Source organism: Scyliorhinus canicula, chromosome 4 (assembly GCF_902713615.1).
Source record: "Scyliorhinus canicula chromosome 4, sScyCan1.1, whole genome shotgun sequence".
NCBI classification, from domain to species: domain Eukaryota; kingdom Metazoa; phylum Chordata; class Chondrichthyes; order Carcharhiniformes; family Scyliorhinidae; genus Scyliorhinus; species Scyliorhinus canicula.
Window position 1 is genome coordinate 99,682,014 of NC_052149.1, and position 19,763 is coordinate 99,701,776.

Here is a 19,763-nt window from a genome sequence, read left to right on the forward strand (position 1 = left end):
AGGGTGGCACGGTTTGTGTAAGCCATGTCGGCTGGGGTTTGTGCTCGAGGGGGTTGAAATTTGATGTTGAAAATTGTTAAAATTATAAATGCCTCAATAAAATATTCTCTAAAAAGAAAACGAGAATGCCTTTTAAACACATTTAAAAACATTCTACACTTGACTCTTACAATTAATTCACTGCTCATCTACTGAGCAAAGAAGGTATCTGGAGCCAGTAATTCCTTAACATAGGTTTATTTAATAACTTAGTGGACACAGGCACACTTTTCCTCCCCCAACAAGTTTTTACGCATATTAAAAATAATAACCCGACTGTACCCCAATAGTAACAGCTGCTCTCACATATCTAGAGCATGCACTTCATTGTGACAAGACTGCAACATTAACAGCCTCCATTATAAATTGTGAACAGTTCATCCAATATTATATTTTCTTACTTTAGGCTTTTATGCAATTTCAAGATGCAGGATGTAGCCAAAAATTACTTACAAGTGGCTTTGCATTTCCAAAGGTCAGAGAACAGTTTGGCACATTTGTACCCTACTGTTGGTCTCCAAGTTCTCGCTCAACCTAAGTACTCCAGTAACTATAATACAGCAGTGAGCAATAAGGCTAAAGTGGCCAGTTTTATTTGAGCTCCCATATTCACTCTATTTTACTTAAAGAACCTCGGTTTACACAGTGACAATATAGAGCAACATTTCCAAGTGCATCATAAACGTCTAATTAGTAAATAAAGTACTGAGCCAAAAAGGTAGACATTGAGACTGCTCTTGGTCAAAGTGGTGAGTTTTAAGAAGGGTTTTTAGAGGAGGAGGAGGTGGTTGTCAGACACTGCTGCGAACATCTACAAATAGGAGCAAGCATCAGCTCTTCAGGCCTGCTCCACATCTCAAATAGATTGTGACTGATTTGCACTTCAACTCCATTTCCCAATATTTTGGGGAAAGAATTCCAAATTTTGAATAACCTTCGTGGGGAAAATGTGCTTCCTGCTTTTGCTTCTGGATGGTCATCTTGAAATGTAATATTGTGTCCCCTTGTTGTTGATTCCCCCGCCAGAGGAAATAGTCTCCCTATCCACACTCCTACATTTATGACCATGGACAACAACACTTAGACAAGTGTGTGCAGTTCTCGTGCCATAGTATAGGAACCAGAAAGAGAGCAAAAAAGATCGACATGGATGATGTCAGAACTGCGAGGTTATACCCATCAGGAAAGGAATAACAGACTATGTGCCTCTTTTCCCTTGAAAAGTCAAGGCTGAGGGGTGACCTAATAGAGGTCTTCATAATTCTGACATAGTTTGACGAAAAAAAACACACAGTATTTCCACTATGGAGAAAAGCAAATCAAATATCTTCAAATCAAATAGTCAGGAAATCAAATAGGGAATTTAAAGGAAACTCCCTGAACCAGCAAGTGGTGATACTGTAGGTTTGTTACCACGTGGAGCAGTCGAGACAAGTGGCAGAGTTGCATTTAAGGAGGATGCGAGACAAGAAATACAGGTAATCCTCGACTTTACAACATTCAAAGTATGGCGATCAGAACTTTAATGGTTTAAAAATTGACACCCCCTGTTTTGAATCAACGACGTTGGTTTTGACTTTATGATCCTCCACCAGCCCATCTTGCACATTTTTATAAATATGATACATTTGGAACAAGCCAGTGAGTTGTAAAATCTCACCAAAACGCCAGGCCCCCTGCATCCTTCACTCTGCAGGCTTTAAACTTCAGGCTAGAAGTCACTGCAGGGAACTGATGCTGTGGCCCATCAGCAGCACACTGCCTGGCCTCGCTAGAACCAGAAACTGGAAAGCCTGTTCTTGAAAACCAGGAAACGAGGCCGCAATCTGATGATAAAAATCCTGCCTTATCCCACTGGCTGCTCGTCCATTAATTACAGTGGGATCTTTTGTAGCTGCCAGCTACAGGGAACGGTCGCTATGACCCTTTGGCAGACATCTGAATGCATTAGGATGAATTTCTGAAATCCACAGGAAATTAGGTCGGAATATGCCAGTACAAATACTGCCTAACCTCGCTGATAGTGCCAATTCCCTATTTTTAACATTGTTCCTATGTAGAAATTAGTTCTGACAATAGCTTCGACTTATGACATTGTTTCCAGGAAGGCCAAGAACTGCCCGTGGAGGATCATGCTAATAGACTTAGATGAAGGATGGGATGAGGCTGAAGTGGAGTACTCAATCAGGATATAGGGGCCGCACAGTGGTGCTGTGGTTAGCACTGCTCCTTCATGGACCCAGGTTTGGAGTGTACAACTTATAGTCCAAAGATGAAATGAAATGAAATGAAAATCGCTTATTGTCACGAGTAGGCTTCAATGAAGTTACTGTGAAAAGCCCCTAGTCGCCACATTCCGGCGCCTGTCCGGGGAGGCTGGTACGGGAATCGAACCGTGCTGCTGGCCTGCTTTAAAAGCCAGCGATTTAGCTCAGTGAGCTAAACCAGCCCCAGATGTGCAGGTTCAGTGGATTGGCTATGCTAAATTGCCCTTAGTGCCCAAAAAGATGTGTAGGTTAGGTTAAAGGATTAATGAGATATGGCGGGGGAGTAAGCTTGGGTGAAGTGCTCTTTCAGAGAGTCGGTACAGACTCGATGTGCCGAATTACCTCCTTCTGCACTGTAGGGATTTTATGAATAAGATTCAGGAAAACAGATGATTCAAAATGGCTATTGTGTTTTTGATTGTTTTGATCTGATCATTAAACTCATATTATAATTGTGGTACCAGGAACAACTTAGACTCCAAATTGGCCACCTAACTTTTGCAGACTAATTTAGGGGCAATATAGTGTGGCCAATCCACCTAACCTGCACATCTTTGAACTGTGGGAGGAAACTGAAGCACCCGGAGGAAACCCACGCAGACACGGGGAGAACATGCAGACTCCCTCGCGCTGTGAAGAAACAGTGCTAATCACTGTGCAACCATGCCACCACGCAGGGTGGGCGACTTTAACTGCATACAGGAACCACTGACTGACCGCTCAAACCCCAGACCAGTGAAAAAGACAGGCATGGCTAGGGAGCTGGGATCATTCATGGAACAGATGGGGGCGGTGGACACATGGTAGTTCCAGCACCACGGTGAGAGGGAATTCTCACCCTTCTCACCGGTCCACACAGTGTACACCCAGATCAACTTCTTTGCAGTGGGGAAGTCCGTGCTTCCAGGAATAGTAAGAGCAGAATACTCCGCAATAGTCATCTCCGACCATGTTTCACACTACATGGATGTGAGGTTGGAGATGGCTGTGACCAGCGCCCCACATGGAATCTGGACACTGACCTGTTGGCCAACAAGGCCTTCTGCCAGGAAACATCACAGGCCGTAGCAAGTACGTTACTAATAACCAGAACGGGGAAGTCCCACCTTCCACGTTTTGGGAGGCACTGAAGGCTGTGATCAGAGGAGAAATTATAGCCGATAAGGTTCATAGAGGTAGGGAAGAGTGGGCGGCCAGGCAACAATTATTCGACTCCATCCTGGAGGTCAACAGGAAGTTCTCTGAGGCCCCCACTGTTAAGGAACGGGTTAAGAAACAATCCAATTAGATGTCTCATTGATCCAATAATTGGCACTGATATGTAATGAGGCTACAGGTGGCCTTGAGAGCATGTGATGTGATGATAGCGTTTGGTGCCAAGTGCATTCAAGGAAAAATAATGGTGTTTGGGAAAAGGAGCAGAGCTCTTGTCTCTTTACTCAACAGCAGCCTGAGGCTAACAATGCTAGCAGAGGATGGTTGTTGTATAAATGTAAAGGGTTGAAAGATACTTATTCAGGAAAAAAGTTATAATTTTTTCAACCAAGAGGTGAGTGAGAAGGAAAAAGAAAATATGGCTGAACCTAGGATAAAGATGGCCAGATATAACTATCCACCATTATTTTCTGAAAGGGGATCGTACGACCAATGGAGAAGTGCTGAGCATTAAAATGCATTACATAGCAGTAGAAAAGTTTTTTTGGAGGCAGAAATCTCTGAAAGAATTCACAGAGCTTTAAGGTATAAGAAACGGTCATCAAATACCGTTTTTCAGCAAGGAGACACGGTCTACTATAAGAGAGACAATTGTAATGAATGGAAAGGCCCAGGGAAGATCACAGGCATAGATGGCAAAACAATTATTTTGCAACATGGCAATCAGACTGTTAGAATACATTCATCAAGGATCATGGGTACAGATTATAAATTTTCAAATTTAGACAGAGCAGACAGACAGGAGGAAGAGCCAGGGTCATTTGGTACACACGTGTGACAGAACTATGAGGACCAGTTAACTGATAGACAGGATTTCTGTAAAGGAACACAATACTTCTGATGAATTAGGACAGGCCATTTTTCTGAAAGGACAACTGCCAAAAGTTGGTACAAAAGTAACATACTTGCCTGAAGAGTCTAGTCAATGGAAAGATGCAACTGTTGTTAGTAGAGCAGGGAAGGCCCCTGGAAAGTATAAACATTGGTTGAATGTACAGCATTCAGGGGAGGGTGTCAAGACAATGGATTGAGAACACGAAGTTCAGAAATGGAGGGCACAGAAACGCAGTGCCAGTTCGGAGAGTACATTGGATAGTGAACATGTTCGGAGGAAAAGGTAGAGAACTATTGAAAGGACATCCCACAGCAAAAGGGAAAGATCAAGCAGTAGCAGTACAGAATAAGATACCAGGTGGGATAGGGGACGTAGTTTGTCAAGGTCTCGGAACATGGGTAAGACTATGAATGCTACTAGGAGGAGAAGCCCACATGCACGTGAGATTTTGGTGGCCTCCAACAAATTGGATGAAAAAGTAATCAAAGATGCCAAACAACAAGAACTGCATAGTTAGAGTGAATTTGTGGGAATACACGGAAGTACCGGATAGGGGACAAAGAGCTCTATCCCACAGATGGATGTGCACGGAAAAGGTTCTTCCAGATGGAACTTATAAGGCAAAGGCCAGACTTGTGGCAAAGGGATTTGAAGAAAACTTAGAAGATCAGGATTTACGGTTAGATTCACCTACGGCAGGAAAGGTTATTTTAAAGATCTTCTTGGTCCTATTAGCCACAAAGGCATGGGAATGCAAATCTATAGATATAAAAGCTGCCTTTTGGCAGGGGCAGCAGCTCGAGAGAGACATTTTTCTCCACTCTCCTAAAGAGGCAGCTAACACAGAAGGGGTTCTCTGGAAGTTGAACAAATGTGTATATGGATTAAATGATGCATCCAGGGTCTGGTATTTTTCGGTAAAGTCAGTTTTGTAAAAGTTAGGTTGTTGCCAGTTGAAAGCAGATCCGGCATAGGAATTAGGAGCAGAAGTAGGCAATTCAGCCATTCGAGCCTACTCCACCATTCAATCAGATTACGGCTGATCTCTTTCCTGGTCTCAAATCCACCTCCCTCCTGTTCCCCATATCCCTTTAACCCGTTTTGTTTTCAATCAATCAGAAATATATCTATCTCCTTCAGACTACACCACACTATTGGGCAGCGAGTTCCACAAATTCACCACCCTCTGGGAGAAGTAGTTCCTCCTCTTCTCAGTTTTAAATCTACCACTTCTCGACCTATATCTGTGACCTCTTGTTCTAGATTCCCCACATGGGGAACATTTGGTCTATGCTTACTTGATTTGATTTGTCACGTGTACCGAAGTACAGTGAAAAGTATTTTCTGCGACCAAGGGAACATACACAGTATGTACATAGTACACAAAAAAAATCAACAAAAGTACAGTGATAAATGGTACATCGACAAACAGTGATTGGTGACAGTGCAGAACAAGGGGCCAAACAAAGAACGGTGATAAGAGATAAAAGAAAAGGGTCTTGGTGAGAGAACTCGCAGAGTCATCATGCTCCGGCACCATCTTGGATCCCAGGAGGAATCCCTCTTCGTATTTTATATACCTCAATCAGCTCTCTTCTCATTCTTCTCAATTTCAGTGAGTATAAGCCCAAATTGTACAATCTCTCCTCATACATCAACCCTGAAATCAATCTGGTGAACCTCCTCTGAACTGCCTCCAATGCCACAACATCCTTCCTCAAATAAAGAGACCAAAACTGGACATAATACTGGACACCAACACCCGATACAATTGCAAAAACACTTCTCTACTTTTATACTCCAGTCCTTTTGCAATCAACGCAAAAATTCCATTTGCCTTTTTTATTCCATGCACACCGACTTTCTGCGATTCAACAAAGACACCCACATCCATCTGCCCAGGCGCATTTTGAACCTGCTTTTCATTTAGATAATAATTAGTCTTTCTATTTTTCGGCCAAAATGGATAACCTCACTTACCCACATTAAACTCCATCTGCCAAATTTGGCCAATTCTCCCAGTCTATCTCCGCTTCATTGTCTGTTTTCCCACCTATGTTAGTATCATCTGCAAATTTTACTACCTTGCACTCTGTCGCTGCTTGCAGATCATTTATATAGGTTCTAGATAGATGGATGGATAGAGACAGAATATATACAGATTATATATTAGATTGTTATATATTATCTAATTATATATTTATATAGATTGTAAACATCACCTTTCCTTCAATGTCACTGGGTCAACTTGCTTCCTAACAGTTTCTATAATACACAGACTGCAGTCGTTTAAAGCAACTCACCTTATCAAGAGCAATTAGGCATGAGCACTAAATGTTTGCCTTGCCAGTGATGCCCACAGCCCAACAAATTTTTAAAAGGTAGTCTTGTATTGAAGCTGCGTGCAGGAAATCTTTCCAAGAGATTTGACTATGTGTAAGCCACTTTGGAGTCACTGTTCTGCTTCACAACTTTTAATCCATCAACTGCACCCGATTTGATGGACAAGTTTAAGGCAGAGTTCAATCATGGTTTTTAACTACTCTCCTCTGTATCTGTAGAGTAAACCTCAGTTGCCCACAACAAAAGTTGATTTACCGTCAACCACAATGTCTAAACTTAGGAAAATAAAACAAAAAAAATTAAAAGGTTTTGCATTTCAGTAACACCAACAGGAAGTGGTAGGACACTAAATAGCTAGCCTCGCTGTCAATCCTGAAATAGAAATACGGGTGCTTTCATGATAATATAAGGAATCAGAGGGGAATGAAGTGCTGCTTATAAATATTCTCCATGACTGACTCAGATGGACCCTCAGAGCATGACAGAACTTTTAAGTGACGAGTTTGTATCTGTCTGTAGGCCATGTTCAATTACTATTAATGCAGTGTGTAATCAACACTCGAGTTGTTCACATTACAGTAGATGCAGATTTGATCTTAAAGGCAAAGAGTCTCAAGTCAGTTTGAATGCTGCTTCAGGTAACACTTAGCCCACATTGCTTAAAGAAATGGAAGACATGCTGAATGAACCCTTTGCTCATTTATAAATAATGTTTGCAAGAGGGATTGTCCCTGATGACTGTACCTCAGTTAATAGCATACTGATACTCAAGAAGACCAACAAGTCAGAAGCAGAAAACTACTGATCCAGTTGTAAGGAGCTGGTGTTATGTGAAGTAACCACGTAGCACGGGCAGTAAGTTTTCTAAACCCACATTCAGGCATTAACTTATTCCAATTCTCTATTTCAGATGTTGAAGCATACAACTCCAAGTATGAAGATAAATAACATACATGTAAGCCCCACCCCTCCCTATTTGCTCTTTTTAAGGAATCAATTACCATGGGGCTTTATCTGAAACCAAATTCGGGCAGCTGAAAATCACAAGATTTTTCCATGGGCTCAGGTGCTTTGCCAGTCATGTTTTTGAACAAGTTTATTTTGATTAAATTGCCATGAGTCTTGGCAATGTGAAGCCAGACGCATGTAACAGATCCACCATTAAATCACCTGGTGGTTTGTTTTTCACTGAACAGAATTCTATGTTGTCAATTATTATTCAGGCACATTTGGATAATAAAGATAAGCTTTTCCTCTCATCTACCAGGAGAGAGTCAGAATAATTGATACATCACCCCCAACCAACTACATATTTCAAATTCCAGCGAGAAAAAAAATCAATACCCAAGTCATAAATCCAGGCTAAAACTTGCAACATGTTGTACATAATAGGGAGCATTCCACATATGTGGTGGGTTTCAGCGAAGGATAAATACAGTTGAATACCCCAAAAGTTCTTTCAAATTGTCAAGTACCTTGATAGTAAAAGATGACAGAAATTGAGTAACAATGATATTTGTTCCAAGTCCTTTATGGTACAATTTCTTCACTTGCTAGTGTCACCTTTTTCCCCAGAAGGTTGACTGACTGCTTGGATCTCCACCTATTCATCCAGTGCTGCCTTTACACATTGACATGGATCAAATGCATTCAGTCCATTGTACTGGTCAATCATTTCCTCCACTGCTTCCCTCTCCTTTTTTTTCCCACTGATTTTTCCATCCAATAATTCTTTGTCTACAGTTTGCTCTCGTGAACAAAATATTGCATCTTTCTCTCTTTGATGTTATCGCCGTTTCCGCCAGTCACTTCCACATTACTCTGTGTAGGAAATGTGCTAGAGCCTCCGGTATATCCATCAATTGTCCCTTTGTATTTTCTCCATGTACATGAGGCAAATAACACAAATGACAAAACAATTGGCTTAGTTGTAGGAGACAGGGGTTGATGAAAGACGGCTGCTTTAGTGACTGGAAGCCAGTGTCCAGTCGCGTATCACAAATATCTGTTTTGGGTCTCCTATTGTTCGTAATTTATATAAACAACATAGGTGACTATGTGGGTGTGGGATTAATAAATTTGTGGATGACACAGATTGGCCAGGTGGTTAACAGTGAGGTTGAGTGTCTTAGATTACAGAAAGTTATAGACGGGATGGTCAAATGGGAAGATAAGCGGCAGATGGAATTAAACCTTGATAAGTGAAGTGCACCCAACTCCAGCTCCTCAGAGACCATGTCAGGGAACTGGAACTGGATGAACTTCGGATCATCCGGGTGGCAGAAGGGATAATAGAGAAGAGTTACAGGGAGGTAGCCACATCCAAGGTACAGGACAAGAGTAGCTGGGTTACAGTCAGGGGAAAGAAAACGAACGGGCAGACAGTGCAGGGATGCCTCGTGGCCGTTCCCCTTCAAAACAAGTAGACCGTTTAGGATGCTGTTTTTTTGGGGGGGGGGGGGGGGGGGAGGGAGGAGGAGAGATGACCTACCGGGGAAAGGCCCAAGCGGCCAGGTCTCTGGCACTGAGTCTGGCTCGGGGGGGGGGGGGGGGGGGGGGGGGAGAACAGAAAAGCAATAGTGATAGGAGACTCAATGGTTAGGGGAATAGATAGGAGATTCTGTGGTCGCGAACAAGGCTCCCGGAAGGTATGTTGCCTCCCGGGTGCCAGGAATGTCATGGATCGAGTCTACAGGATTCTTAAGGGGGAAGGGGAGCAACCAGAAGTCATGGTGCACATAGGCACCAACGACATAGCTAAGAAAAGGGATGAGGATCTAAAAAGTGATTTTAGGGAGTTAAGTTGGAAGCTAAAGAGCAGGACAAGCAGAGTAGTGATCTCAGGATTGCTACCGGTGCCATGTGCAAGCGAGGCAAGGAACAGAGAGCGAGTGCAGCTGAACACGTGGCGACAGGACTGGTGCAGGAGGAAAGGCTTCAGATGTGGATCATTGAGATATCTTCTGGGGAAGGTGGGACCTGTACATGAAGGACGGATTGCACCTAAACTGGAGGGGCATCAATACCCTGGGTGGGAGGTTTGCTAGAGCTCTTCGGGAGGGTTTGGCAGGGGAATGGGAACCAGAGCTATGGATCAGAGGATTGGGGATCTGTTGAACAGGCAGAAATAGTATGCAGCAAGTCTGTGAGGAAGGATAGACGGTTAATAGGGCAAAGTTGCACTCAGTGGAATTGGTTAAAGTGTGTCTGTTTCAATGCAAGGATTGTCAGGAATAAGGGAGATGAACTTAGAGCATGGATCAGTACTTGGAACTACAATGTGGTGGCCATTATGGAGACATGAATTTCACAGGGGCACGAATGGTTGTTAATGTTCCGGGGTTTAGATGATTTCAGAAGAATAGGGAGGGAGGTAAAAGAGGGGGAGTAGCACTGCTATTTAGGGAGTCCACCACAGCTGCAGAAAAGGAGGTAATTGAGGAGGGTATGTCTACTAAGTCAGTATGGGTGGAAGTCAGAAACAAGAAAGGAGCAGTCACTTTATTGGGAGTTTTCTAGACCCCCAATAGCAACAGAGAGATAGAGGAACAGATTGGGCGGCAGATCTTGGAAAAATGCAAAAGTAACAAGTTGTTGTCATGGGTGACTTCAACGTCCCTAATACTGACTGGAACCTCCTTAGTGCAAATGGTTTGGATGGAGCAGATTTTGTCAGGTGCGTACAAGAAGGATTCCTGACTCAATATGTAGATAGGCCGACTCGGGGGAGGCCATATTGGACTTGGTGCTCGGCAACAAACCAGGCCAGGTGTCAGATGTCTCGGTGGGAGAGCATTTCAGTGACAGTGACCACAACTGCTTGACCTTTACCATAGTCATGGAGAAGGATAGGAACACACAGTATGGGAAGGTAGTTAATTGGGGGAGGGGAAATTATACTGCTATTAGACAGGAGCTGAGGAGCATAAAGTGGAAACAATTGTTCTTGGGAAATGCAGAATAGTAATGCGAGTGCTGGATAGTTTTGTCCCACTGAGACGAGGAAGGAATGGTAAGGTGAAGGAGCCTTGGATGACAAGAGAAGTGGAGCTTCTAGTCAAGAGGAAGAAGGAAGCTTACGTAAGGTTGAGGAAGCAAGGATCTGACCGCTCTAGAGGGTGACAAGGTAGCCAGGAAGGAACTCAAAAATGGACCGAGGAGAGCTAGAAGGGGGCATGAAAAAGCCCTGGCGGGAAGGATGAGGAAAAACCCCAAGGCGTTCTCCACTCATGTGAGAAATAAGAGGACGATCAGAGTGAGAGTCGGGCCAATCAGGGATAGTGGAGGGAACTTGTGCCTAGAGTCTGAAGAGATGGGGAAGGCTCTAAATGAATACTTTGCTTCAGTATTCACTCGAGAGAGCGACCTAGTTGCCCATGAGAACAGTGTGAAACAGGTTAATAGATTTGAACAGGTTGATATTAAGAAAGAGGATGTGCTGGAAATTTTGAAAAGCATCAGGATAGAAAAGTCCCCTGGGCCTGACAGGATATACCCAAGGTTACTACAGGAAGTGAGGGAGGTGATTGCTGCACCATTGGCGATGATCTTTGCGCCCTCACTCTCCACTGGAGTAGTACCGGATGATTGGAGGGAGGCGGATGTTGTTCCCCTATTCAAGAAAGTGAATAGGGAAATCCCTGGGAATTACAGACCCATCAGTCTTACGTCTGTGGTGAGCAAAATATTGGAAAGGATTCTGAGAAATAGGATTTATGATTATTTAGAAAAACAATTTGATTAAAGATAGTTAGCATGTCTTTGTGAGGGGCAGGTAATGCCTCACAAGCCTCATTGAATTATTTGAGGATGTGAGGAGACACATTGATGAAGGTCGGGCAGTGGATGTGATGTATATGGATTTCAAGAAGGCATTTGATAAGTTTCCCCACGGTAGGCTCATTCAGGAAGTTTGGGGGCATGGGATACAGGGAAATTTGGCTGTCTGGATACAGAATTGGCTGACCGAAAGAAGACAGTGAGTGGGAGTGGATGGAAACTATTCTGCCTGTAGGTCGGTGACCAGTGGTGTCCCATAGGGATCTGTTCTGGGACCTCTGCTCTTTGTGGTTTTTATAAATGACTTGGATGAGGAAGTGGAAGGGTGGGTCAGTAAGTTTGCCGATGACACAAAGGTTGGTGGAGTTGTAGATAGTGTCGAGGGTTGTTGCAGGTAACAACAGGACATTAACAGGATGCAGAGCTGGGCTGAGAAGTGACAGATGGGTGTTCAACCTTGATAAATGTGAAGTGATTCATTTTGGACGGTCAAATTTGAATGCTGAATACAGGGTTAAAGGCAGGATTCTTGGAAGTGTGGAGGAACAGAGGGATCTTGGGGTCCATATACATAGATCCCTCAAAGTTGCCACCCAGGTTTATAGAATCGTCAAGAAGCCATATGGTGTGTTGGCTTTCATTAACAGGGGGAAGAGCTGCGAGGTTTTGCTGCAGCTTTAGAAAACTCTCGTTTGACCACACTTGGAATATTGTGTCCAGTTCTGGTCGCCTCATTATAGGAAGGATGTCGATGCTTTGGAGAGAGTACAGAGATTTACCAGGATGCTGCCTGGACTGGAGGGCTTGTCTAATGGAGAAAGGTTGAGGGAGCTAGGGCTTTTCTCACTTGAGCGAAGAAGGCAGAGAGGTGAATTGATAGAGGTGTACAAGGTGATGAGAGGCATGGATAGAGTGGATAGCCAGAGACTTTTCCCCAGGGTGAAAATGGCTGTCACGGGACATAATTTTAAAGGTGATTGGAGGAAGGTATAGGGGAGGTGTCAGAGGTAGGTTCTTTGCACAGAGAGTGGTGGGTGTGTGGAATGCACTGCCAGCAGAGGTGGTGGAGTCAGAGTCATTAGGGACATTTAAGCGACTCTTAGACAGGCACATGGGCAGCAGTAAATTGAAGGGGTGTAGGTTAGGTTGATCTTAGATTAGGATAAATGGTCGGCACAACATTGTGGGCTGAAGGGCCTGTAGTGTGCTGTACTGTTCTATATCACTCAAGGCTATAGGCCAAGTGCTGGTAAATGTGATTAGGTAGGTCTGATGTTTTTCATGTGCCGGTGCAGACTTGATGGGCCGAAGGGCCTCTTCTGCACTGTATTTTTCTGTGATTCTGTGACACGTTGTCGCACCTTGGTATTGATTAAGGTTGTTTCTTTCATGTCAACACTTTCCCCATTTTGACAAAGTTGGTTTTAGCTTTCTCAAAACCACATCTCCATCCAACTGTGATAATCTAATAAATAATAATTTTTATTATTGTCACAAGTAGGCTTACGTTAACACTGCAATGAAGTTACCATGAAAATCCCCTAGTCGCCACACTCCGGCACCTGTTCGGGTGCACAGAGGGAGAATTCAGAATGCCCAATTCATCTAACAAGCACGTCTTTCGGGATTTGTGGGAGGAAACCGGAGTACCGGGAGGAAACTCATGCAGACAGAGGGAAAACGTGCAGACTCCACACAGACAGTGACCCAAGTGAGAATCGAACCCGGGACCTTGGCGCTGTGAAGCAACAATGCTAACCACTGCTACCGTGCTGCACAAGGTATTGGAATCTTTCTATTTGTTGCAGGGCTTGTCCATTAACTTCAAATGTCAATTTCGGGGTCAGGTCTCTGCTCATCACCATTGTCTTGGAGGTCTTCATACTCATTCTTCATCCATGTTCCTCTCTCCTTGTTTTCACTTCGTTTACAATTTCCTGCAGTGTACAGGCACTTGTTGGAACCAAAAATACTGTCTACCCATCCTCTTTCAAAGCAAACAAACATGAGCATATTATTGTACCTATTGTAATCTATACAGACCCATGTTGACAATTGGCTTTATCCGAAATAAGAGGTTGAGTAAACTTTAGTCAACAGGGTCTAAGAACATTCCTGTGAAACACCTTGTAACATTTTTACTATGTCACAGGTGCTCCATTAATGTAAATTGCCGTTATGTTCTGTTGCAATTTGCAACAATTCAGAATAAGTTTTTTGAATATATTTTTTGCATGCCACAACTGTTTTTAAAAAAAATCCAATTCACAGAAGAGTTTTGGAAAAAAAATACTTGGTACAAACCTGTCCAACAATATATTCCAACTTCTGCAATAACACATCTGAAACTGCTCACTAGTATGAAGACAAGAATACTTTTATAACAAAGGCTTCTTTCAAAGCTAGCATTTTACACTCTATCTTTACATTATAACTGGCACCTTTTACAATTCAGGATGAGAATTGCCCATATTGACAATTAATAATTTTGACATTGAGCATTAAATCACCAACAGTGCAGATATATCATGAACCATACATTAAGCTATTTCTGATCGGCTATAATCATGGAATCCCTACAGTGCACAAGGAGGCCATTCAGCCCATCGAGTCTGCAGCGACGCTTCATAAGACCATCTAACCTAGGCCCAATCCCACGCCCAGTTCCTGCAACCCCACCCTAAGGGGCAATTTATCATGGCCAATCCAACTAACCTGCACATCTTTGGACTGTGGAAGGAAACCGGAACACCCGGAGGAAAACCACGCAGACACGGGGAGAATGTGTAAACTCCACACAGTCACCCAAGGTCGGAATAGAACCAGGGTTCCTAGCACTGTGAGGCAGTAGTGCTAACCACGGTGCCACTGTGGAATATATAATATCCCTTCAATCCAATCTCAGATTATATACTGGACCATGATTTTTTTTTCTCTATTTCCCACATGAGGCATCAGTTTGCAGCATTCATTTCATGCCAATTATGGAAGAGTTTTTTTTTGTTTCAATCCATTAAGATCTGGCACTGACTGCTCCAAGCATTTCCGTTAGAAACTTTTAGGTCCACATAAAATCTGGCTGGTTTTCCGTCTAAGTGCCAGGGATACTTTACTAACCCACTGCATCACTACTTTTTCTCTAATTAAAATTAGATTAGATGATAAATATTGGGAACCTAAAAACAAGACAGCACAGTTAATGATTTGATGTACTGCATACAGTATCATTAGGGCACGACAGCATTTCCCTTACAAGAGCACATATCTAACCAAATCTATTATTTGGAGTGATACACTGAAACATCAGAAAGACAGTGTACTACGACCCAGTTTAATTTTATATTATAGAAAATATAATGAACATTCATGCAACTTTTGAACGATTCGCGTCATTATTTTCCAGAGTATGTTTTGGTAGATAGTCCACAATCCAACAAAGGATTTGTCTTGAAAAAAAGCAGCAAAATGTTTCAGGTAAACATCTCTTATTCCTTGAATGAAGCCTGTATGTTGCCTGTTGACATACAAGGATGGCCAAAAAGCCCACACAATCTCTGCATACACTCATGATTGCCTACTAAAGTCACTATATAGGGGGAAAACTGTTCAAATACAGTGAACATAATTAAACATTAGCTATCAGAGCCTGAATTTTATTAGCTGAGGAACGAGAAACTGGTCTTGTTTTGACTCAACTAGAGGGGGTTTGATGAATTCTGCCAAGATTTCCTCTCCATATTATGACATATTGATCTATTATGGACTTTCTGTATTACTGATCTCTGTTACAATGCGCATGCGTGAATGATTAGTATTGGTCTTAGATTCAGTGGTCAACTCAGCTGCCAATATTCACCATCTACTTCAAAAGTATAAAAAAATTAAACATTCCCATGTGATATATGGGCAGTTGGGCACGATCTCTAAACCCTTCCAAGAATCAGCACTTTAGGCAAAGAAAATAAGCAAATTGGAAAATAAGTCTTGGAAGGGGATGGAAAAGGTCTTCAATCTAAAATGCTCAAGTCCTTTATTGCCTCCAAAATTTGACATGCCATAAATAATTTTCCAACAAAGGGCTCTATTGTACATGCAGACTTGACCAAAGCAAAGGCTTTCCACTAACTGATCCTCCAAGACATCATCCACCATCTGCCATGAAGAACTGCTGTTTCACTCTATTGACACTATTCAGGAGGTCTCATCTCACTAAGGTTTTGTAATGGAGCCCTAACAAACTAGTACGAATGCATAGGTTCACACCCACAATCTGATATGGAGATACACCAAACAAAAATCAGGCATCTCTTGTAAGAAAATCACAGTGTTAATGTGCTTTTAGCAACACAATACCAATGAAAAAGACTGCTAAGTTTTTATGAATACACAGGCTCTGGAACTGAACAGCTGCTATAAAAATCAGAGTTTTACAATTCAGTAACATCCCTTTCCACTTCTGACACCAGCAAAACTTCATTCTTGCAAGACCTAGCTGAATATACAGGCCTCAGATTACTGAAACCAAGATAACAACACAAAGATCAGAAGCAGCAGTTATACAGTCCTGGCATTAATGACTGGCCCAATTTCTCTCTGGGTCCTTGCACCTAATCTTTTAGGTTCACCATCAGCTGCTGGCTACATAAATGACTCCAGATCAATGTCGTGCCCCAAGAAGGTTGTTCTAGCTTTCAAAGCAGCAGAGGGCTTGTCAATATCATGCGCTACTTTTGTAGATAACTAAAAATTCAGCCATAGCCATTACATTCGGGAGTCTCATCAATATTGCTTAGACCTGTGGTTTTAGCAATCAGGATGTCACCTATGATGAGAAAGTGCATTACACATCAAGTAAACAAGGCCTACTTTTGAAAAATTTTCACAAGGTTGGTTTGGGAAGCTGTTTGTATTTTTTAACCGTGAAACATTTAGCCGACCAAAGCATCATCTTATTTCCAAATGTCTCGGGAGCACGTGATGTTATTAACTTGCAGAGAATTACTATATGTACGCACACACAGCAACACACTCATTACCACTCTTTGCTAAAATATGGCAAGCGCGCTGTTCTTCCAATAATGTCATAGGGCCCTTAAACTGAGCCACCGGAAGCAAGTAACTCGGTTTAACATCTCATCCGACCACCGATGACTTATATCAAATGTATATACAAAGCATTCAATCTCACGGACTGAAAATTTTTAGGCAACAGGAAACTCGGCTACAATGTCTCAATACAAAAACCGGGAAAGAAGCCGCTTGTTATTTTTAAATGCAAGACTGACTATGATCGGCCAAAGCTATGCAAACAACTTGAGGCATAATTGCACAAAGTCAAGATAAGTTTGAGCAAGTCTTTTCGCAGACTTGTTCATGGCAGGGACTTCGGTCAATATTCGTTTTTGCACGGAACGACACAAGTGTCAGTTTCCGCAAAACATTGCCTAGCATATTAAACAAACAAACACAATCTTCTCCCCTCCTCATGCAAAACAACTAAAGTTACTTGCTCAGTGTTATTATGGGTGAAAGTGGCAAGAGTATCCACAGTCCGCCAGCAGCAGCTCCGACAGGGGTAGACAGCAGTATCCCGCACATGCTGCTCAAACTCCACTCAACTCCTTACCCCAAGGCAGCCCCACAATATCATAAGACCAGCCCTCCTTCACGCCCTGCCATAAAAAAACTTCAGACACCACTCACCCCCAAATCACATAATTTGTCTTCACATTCTTCGGCCAAGAAAACTCCCCGAAAATAACCTCGTCCCCTTTCACCACAATCTCCTTCTTCTGGATGTTGTATTGACGCAGTACGCTCAACACGTCCGCCATCTTGCCTGGGTTCCTAACAACCGGGTCCTGAGAGCCGGGGCTGCCCCACTACGCTGCCTGTCCCGAAATCAGGACCCTCCGCGGGCGGGAGGGGGTGAGGGGGCTGACCGAGCACACCGCCTGAGCCGGCGGGGAGGGAGTACCCGCCGGCACCCAACCCGCAAAAAAAGAAAGCACCGAGTGAAAATGCCGACTAATACCGGAGGCTGTGGGAAAAAAATCCGCTGGAATCACATCTGGCACCGGTGCGGCGTTCACTTTCTCAATTCGGAGTGAGATTGGCTGGAAAGTCGCCGCCGTGTATTTACAGCTCGCGGGATCTCCCCTGGCAACGGTTTTCACAAGGAGGCGGAGATTGGAGCGGGAGCAACTTTATCTCACTCTTCCCCCCAATATGCCTCAAATCTTCCACAGACCTCAACAAATCCCAGTGGCTGCAGAATCCCTCTTCTCATCCACACGCCAAGTCTCTGAGCTCCACGGGCTCCCTGTGTCTCTCTTGAGTTGACTTCACATTTCTCATCGTCACCTTAAAATCCTTCCATGTCCTCGCCTCACTCGACATGAGTGGCCTCCAGGCGTATTGCCACAAACCTTTTCTATTCCCCAAGGCTGGATTTTCTTTTACCTTCTCCCCACCGCCATGTCCCTGTCATTCCACCACCTTGGCTACTCAGTGAGTTGCTTCAACTGTCTGGTAGTCCCCTGCATGTGCACTATACCTTCCGTTAACCTCATCAAATTGTCTACAGTTCTGTTCTATGTATCTTTGATCCCTGTCCCTGGTTATTTCAACTCCCTTTTCTCTGCTGAGTTTGCTGTTCATTTTTCTCTGCGTGTAAAGTTCGGAGATCTCTTCTTGATTTTCTAATCATAAGCTGTTTTAAAATGCGTAGTGGCAGTGTTATGGCATTTGCATTTTCTATTTCAAATAATTGTGATTAGGTGCACAGTGTTTACATATACCGCTGTAATGGGCCAGAGTTTTAGAGAAACCCCAAGTGTATCCTGAGTCACCTGACCCACAACTTTTAATAGATTGTGTTATGGGGAACACACAGCCCACTCTACAGGTGCGGTAAAACAGAAATGGAAAATAAATTTTTAAAGCAAAACAATATTTATTCTATGAACTCAAGTTAACCTTTTTAAAACATACAGTGAACATCTTAGCAACCATTAATTAAAATACAACCCCCAAAGAATACAACACTAAGTAATCCTTTCAGCTTTCCTTTAAACATCATAAGACTTAAAACACCTTTTACCAGAAGCACATCGGGTTAAAGTCACTACTGTTATTAGTTTTAAATCACCAGGATCGATTTACAGTCTTTAGATTACAGAGAGAGACTCTAATAAACCTTCTAGCTGTGACTGCAGCTATCCAGCTCTGAACATAAAACAGCACAGAACAGGCCCTTCGGCCCTCGATGTTGTGCCGAGCATTGTCCGAAACCAAGATCAAGCTATCCCACTCCCTGGTGTGCTCCATGTGCATATCCAATAACCGCTTGAAAGTTCCTAAAGTGTCCGACTCCACTATCACAGCAGGCAGTCCATTCCACACCCTAACCACTCTCTCAGTAAAGAACCTACCTCGGACATCCCTCCTATATCTCCCAACCTGAACCTTATAGTTATGCCCCCTTGTAACAGCTACATCCACCCGAGGTAATAGTCTCTGAACGTCCACTCCATCGATACTCCAAATGTGGTCTCACCAGGGTCATGTACAGTTGCAGCATAACCCCGCGGCTCTTAAACTCAAGTCCCCTGTTAATAAATCCTAACACACTATAAGCCTCCTTCACAGCTCTATCCACTTGAGTGGCAACCTTCAGAGATCTGTGGACATGAACCACAAGATCTCTCGGTTCCTCCATATTCCTCAGAACCCTGCCGTTGACCCTGTAATCCGCATTCAAATTTTTTCTACCAAAATGAATCACCTCGCACTTATCAGGGTTAAACTCCATCTGCCATTTTTCAGCCCAGCTCTGCATCCTATCAATGTCTCTTTGCAGCCTACAACAGCCCCCCACCTCGTCCACTACCCCACCAATCTTGGTGTCATCAGCAAATTTACTGAACCACCCTTCAGCCCCCTCCTCCAAGTCATTGATAAAAATCACAAATAGCAGAGGACCCAGCACTGATCCCTGTGGTACACCGCTGGTAACTGGTCTCCAGTCTGAAAATTTTCCATCCACCACCACCCTCTGCCTTCTGTGATAGCCAGTTACTTACCCAATTGGCCAAATTTCCCTCTATCCCACACCTCCTTACTTTCTTCATAAGCTGACCATGGGGAACCTTATCAAACGCAGAAAACGAAACTAAAACACACCCTGCAGCAAACAGCCTAAAACAAAAATAAAAAGCTGACAGGCAGCCCATCTCCACCCACTCTCTGACATCACTGCAGTAATAAACACCCAATTCTTAAAG

The 19,763-nt window shown here is 43.3% G+C and overlaps 2 protein-coding genes across 3 annotated transcripts in view; one reads left to right on the forward strand and one right to left on the reverse strand.

Moving 5' to 3' along the window:
- Nucleotides 1–17,368, reverse strand: part of cdc73 (cell division cycle 73, Paf1/RNA polymerase II complex component, homolog (S. cerevisiae)) — a 435,381-nt gene extending 418,013 nt beyond the window's left edge. For both annotated transcript variants that reach the window (XM_038794882.1, XM_038794881.1), the window contains exon 1: nucleotides 17,182–17,368. In XM_038794882.1, the coding sequence (XP_038650810.1) occupies nucleotides 17,182–17,312 (131 nt within the window). In that variant the 5' untranslated portion in view covers nucleotides 17,313–17,368. The remainder of the gene's footprint in view (nucleotides 1–17,181) is intronic.
- A 46-nt stretch (nucleotides 17,369–17,414) lies between these two features.
- glrx2 (glutaredoxin 2) overlaps nucleotides 17,415–19,763 on the forward strand; it is a 51,979-nt gene continuing 49,630 nt past the window's right edge. The window contains exon 1 of the mRNA XM_038794884.1: nucleotides 17,415–17,557. Coding sequence (XP_038650812.1) covers nucleotides 17,499–17,557 — 59 coding nt within the window. The 5' untranslated portion in view covers nucleotides 17,415–17,498. The remainder of the gene's footprint in view (nucleotides 17,558–19,763) is intronic.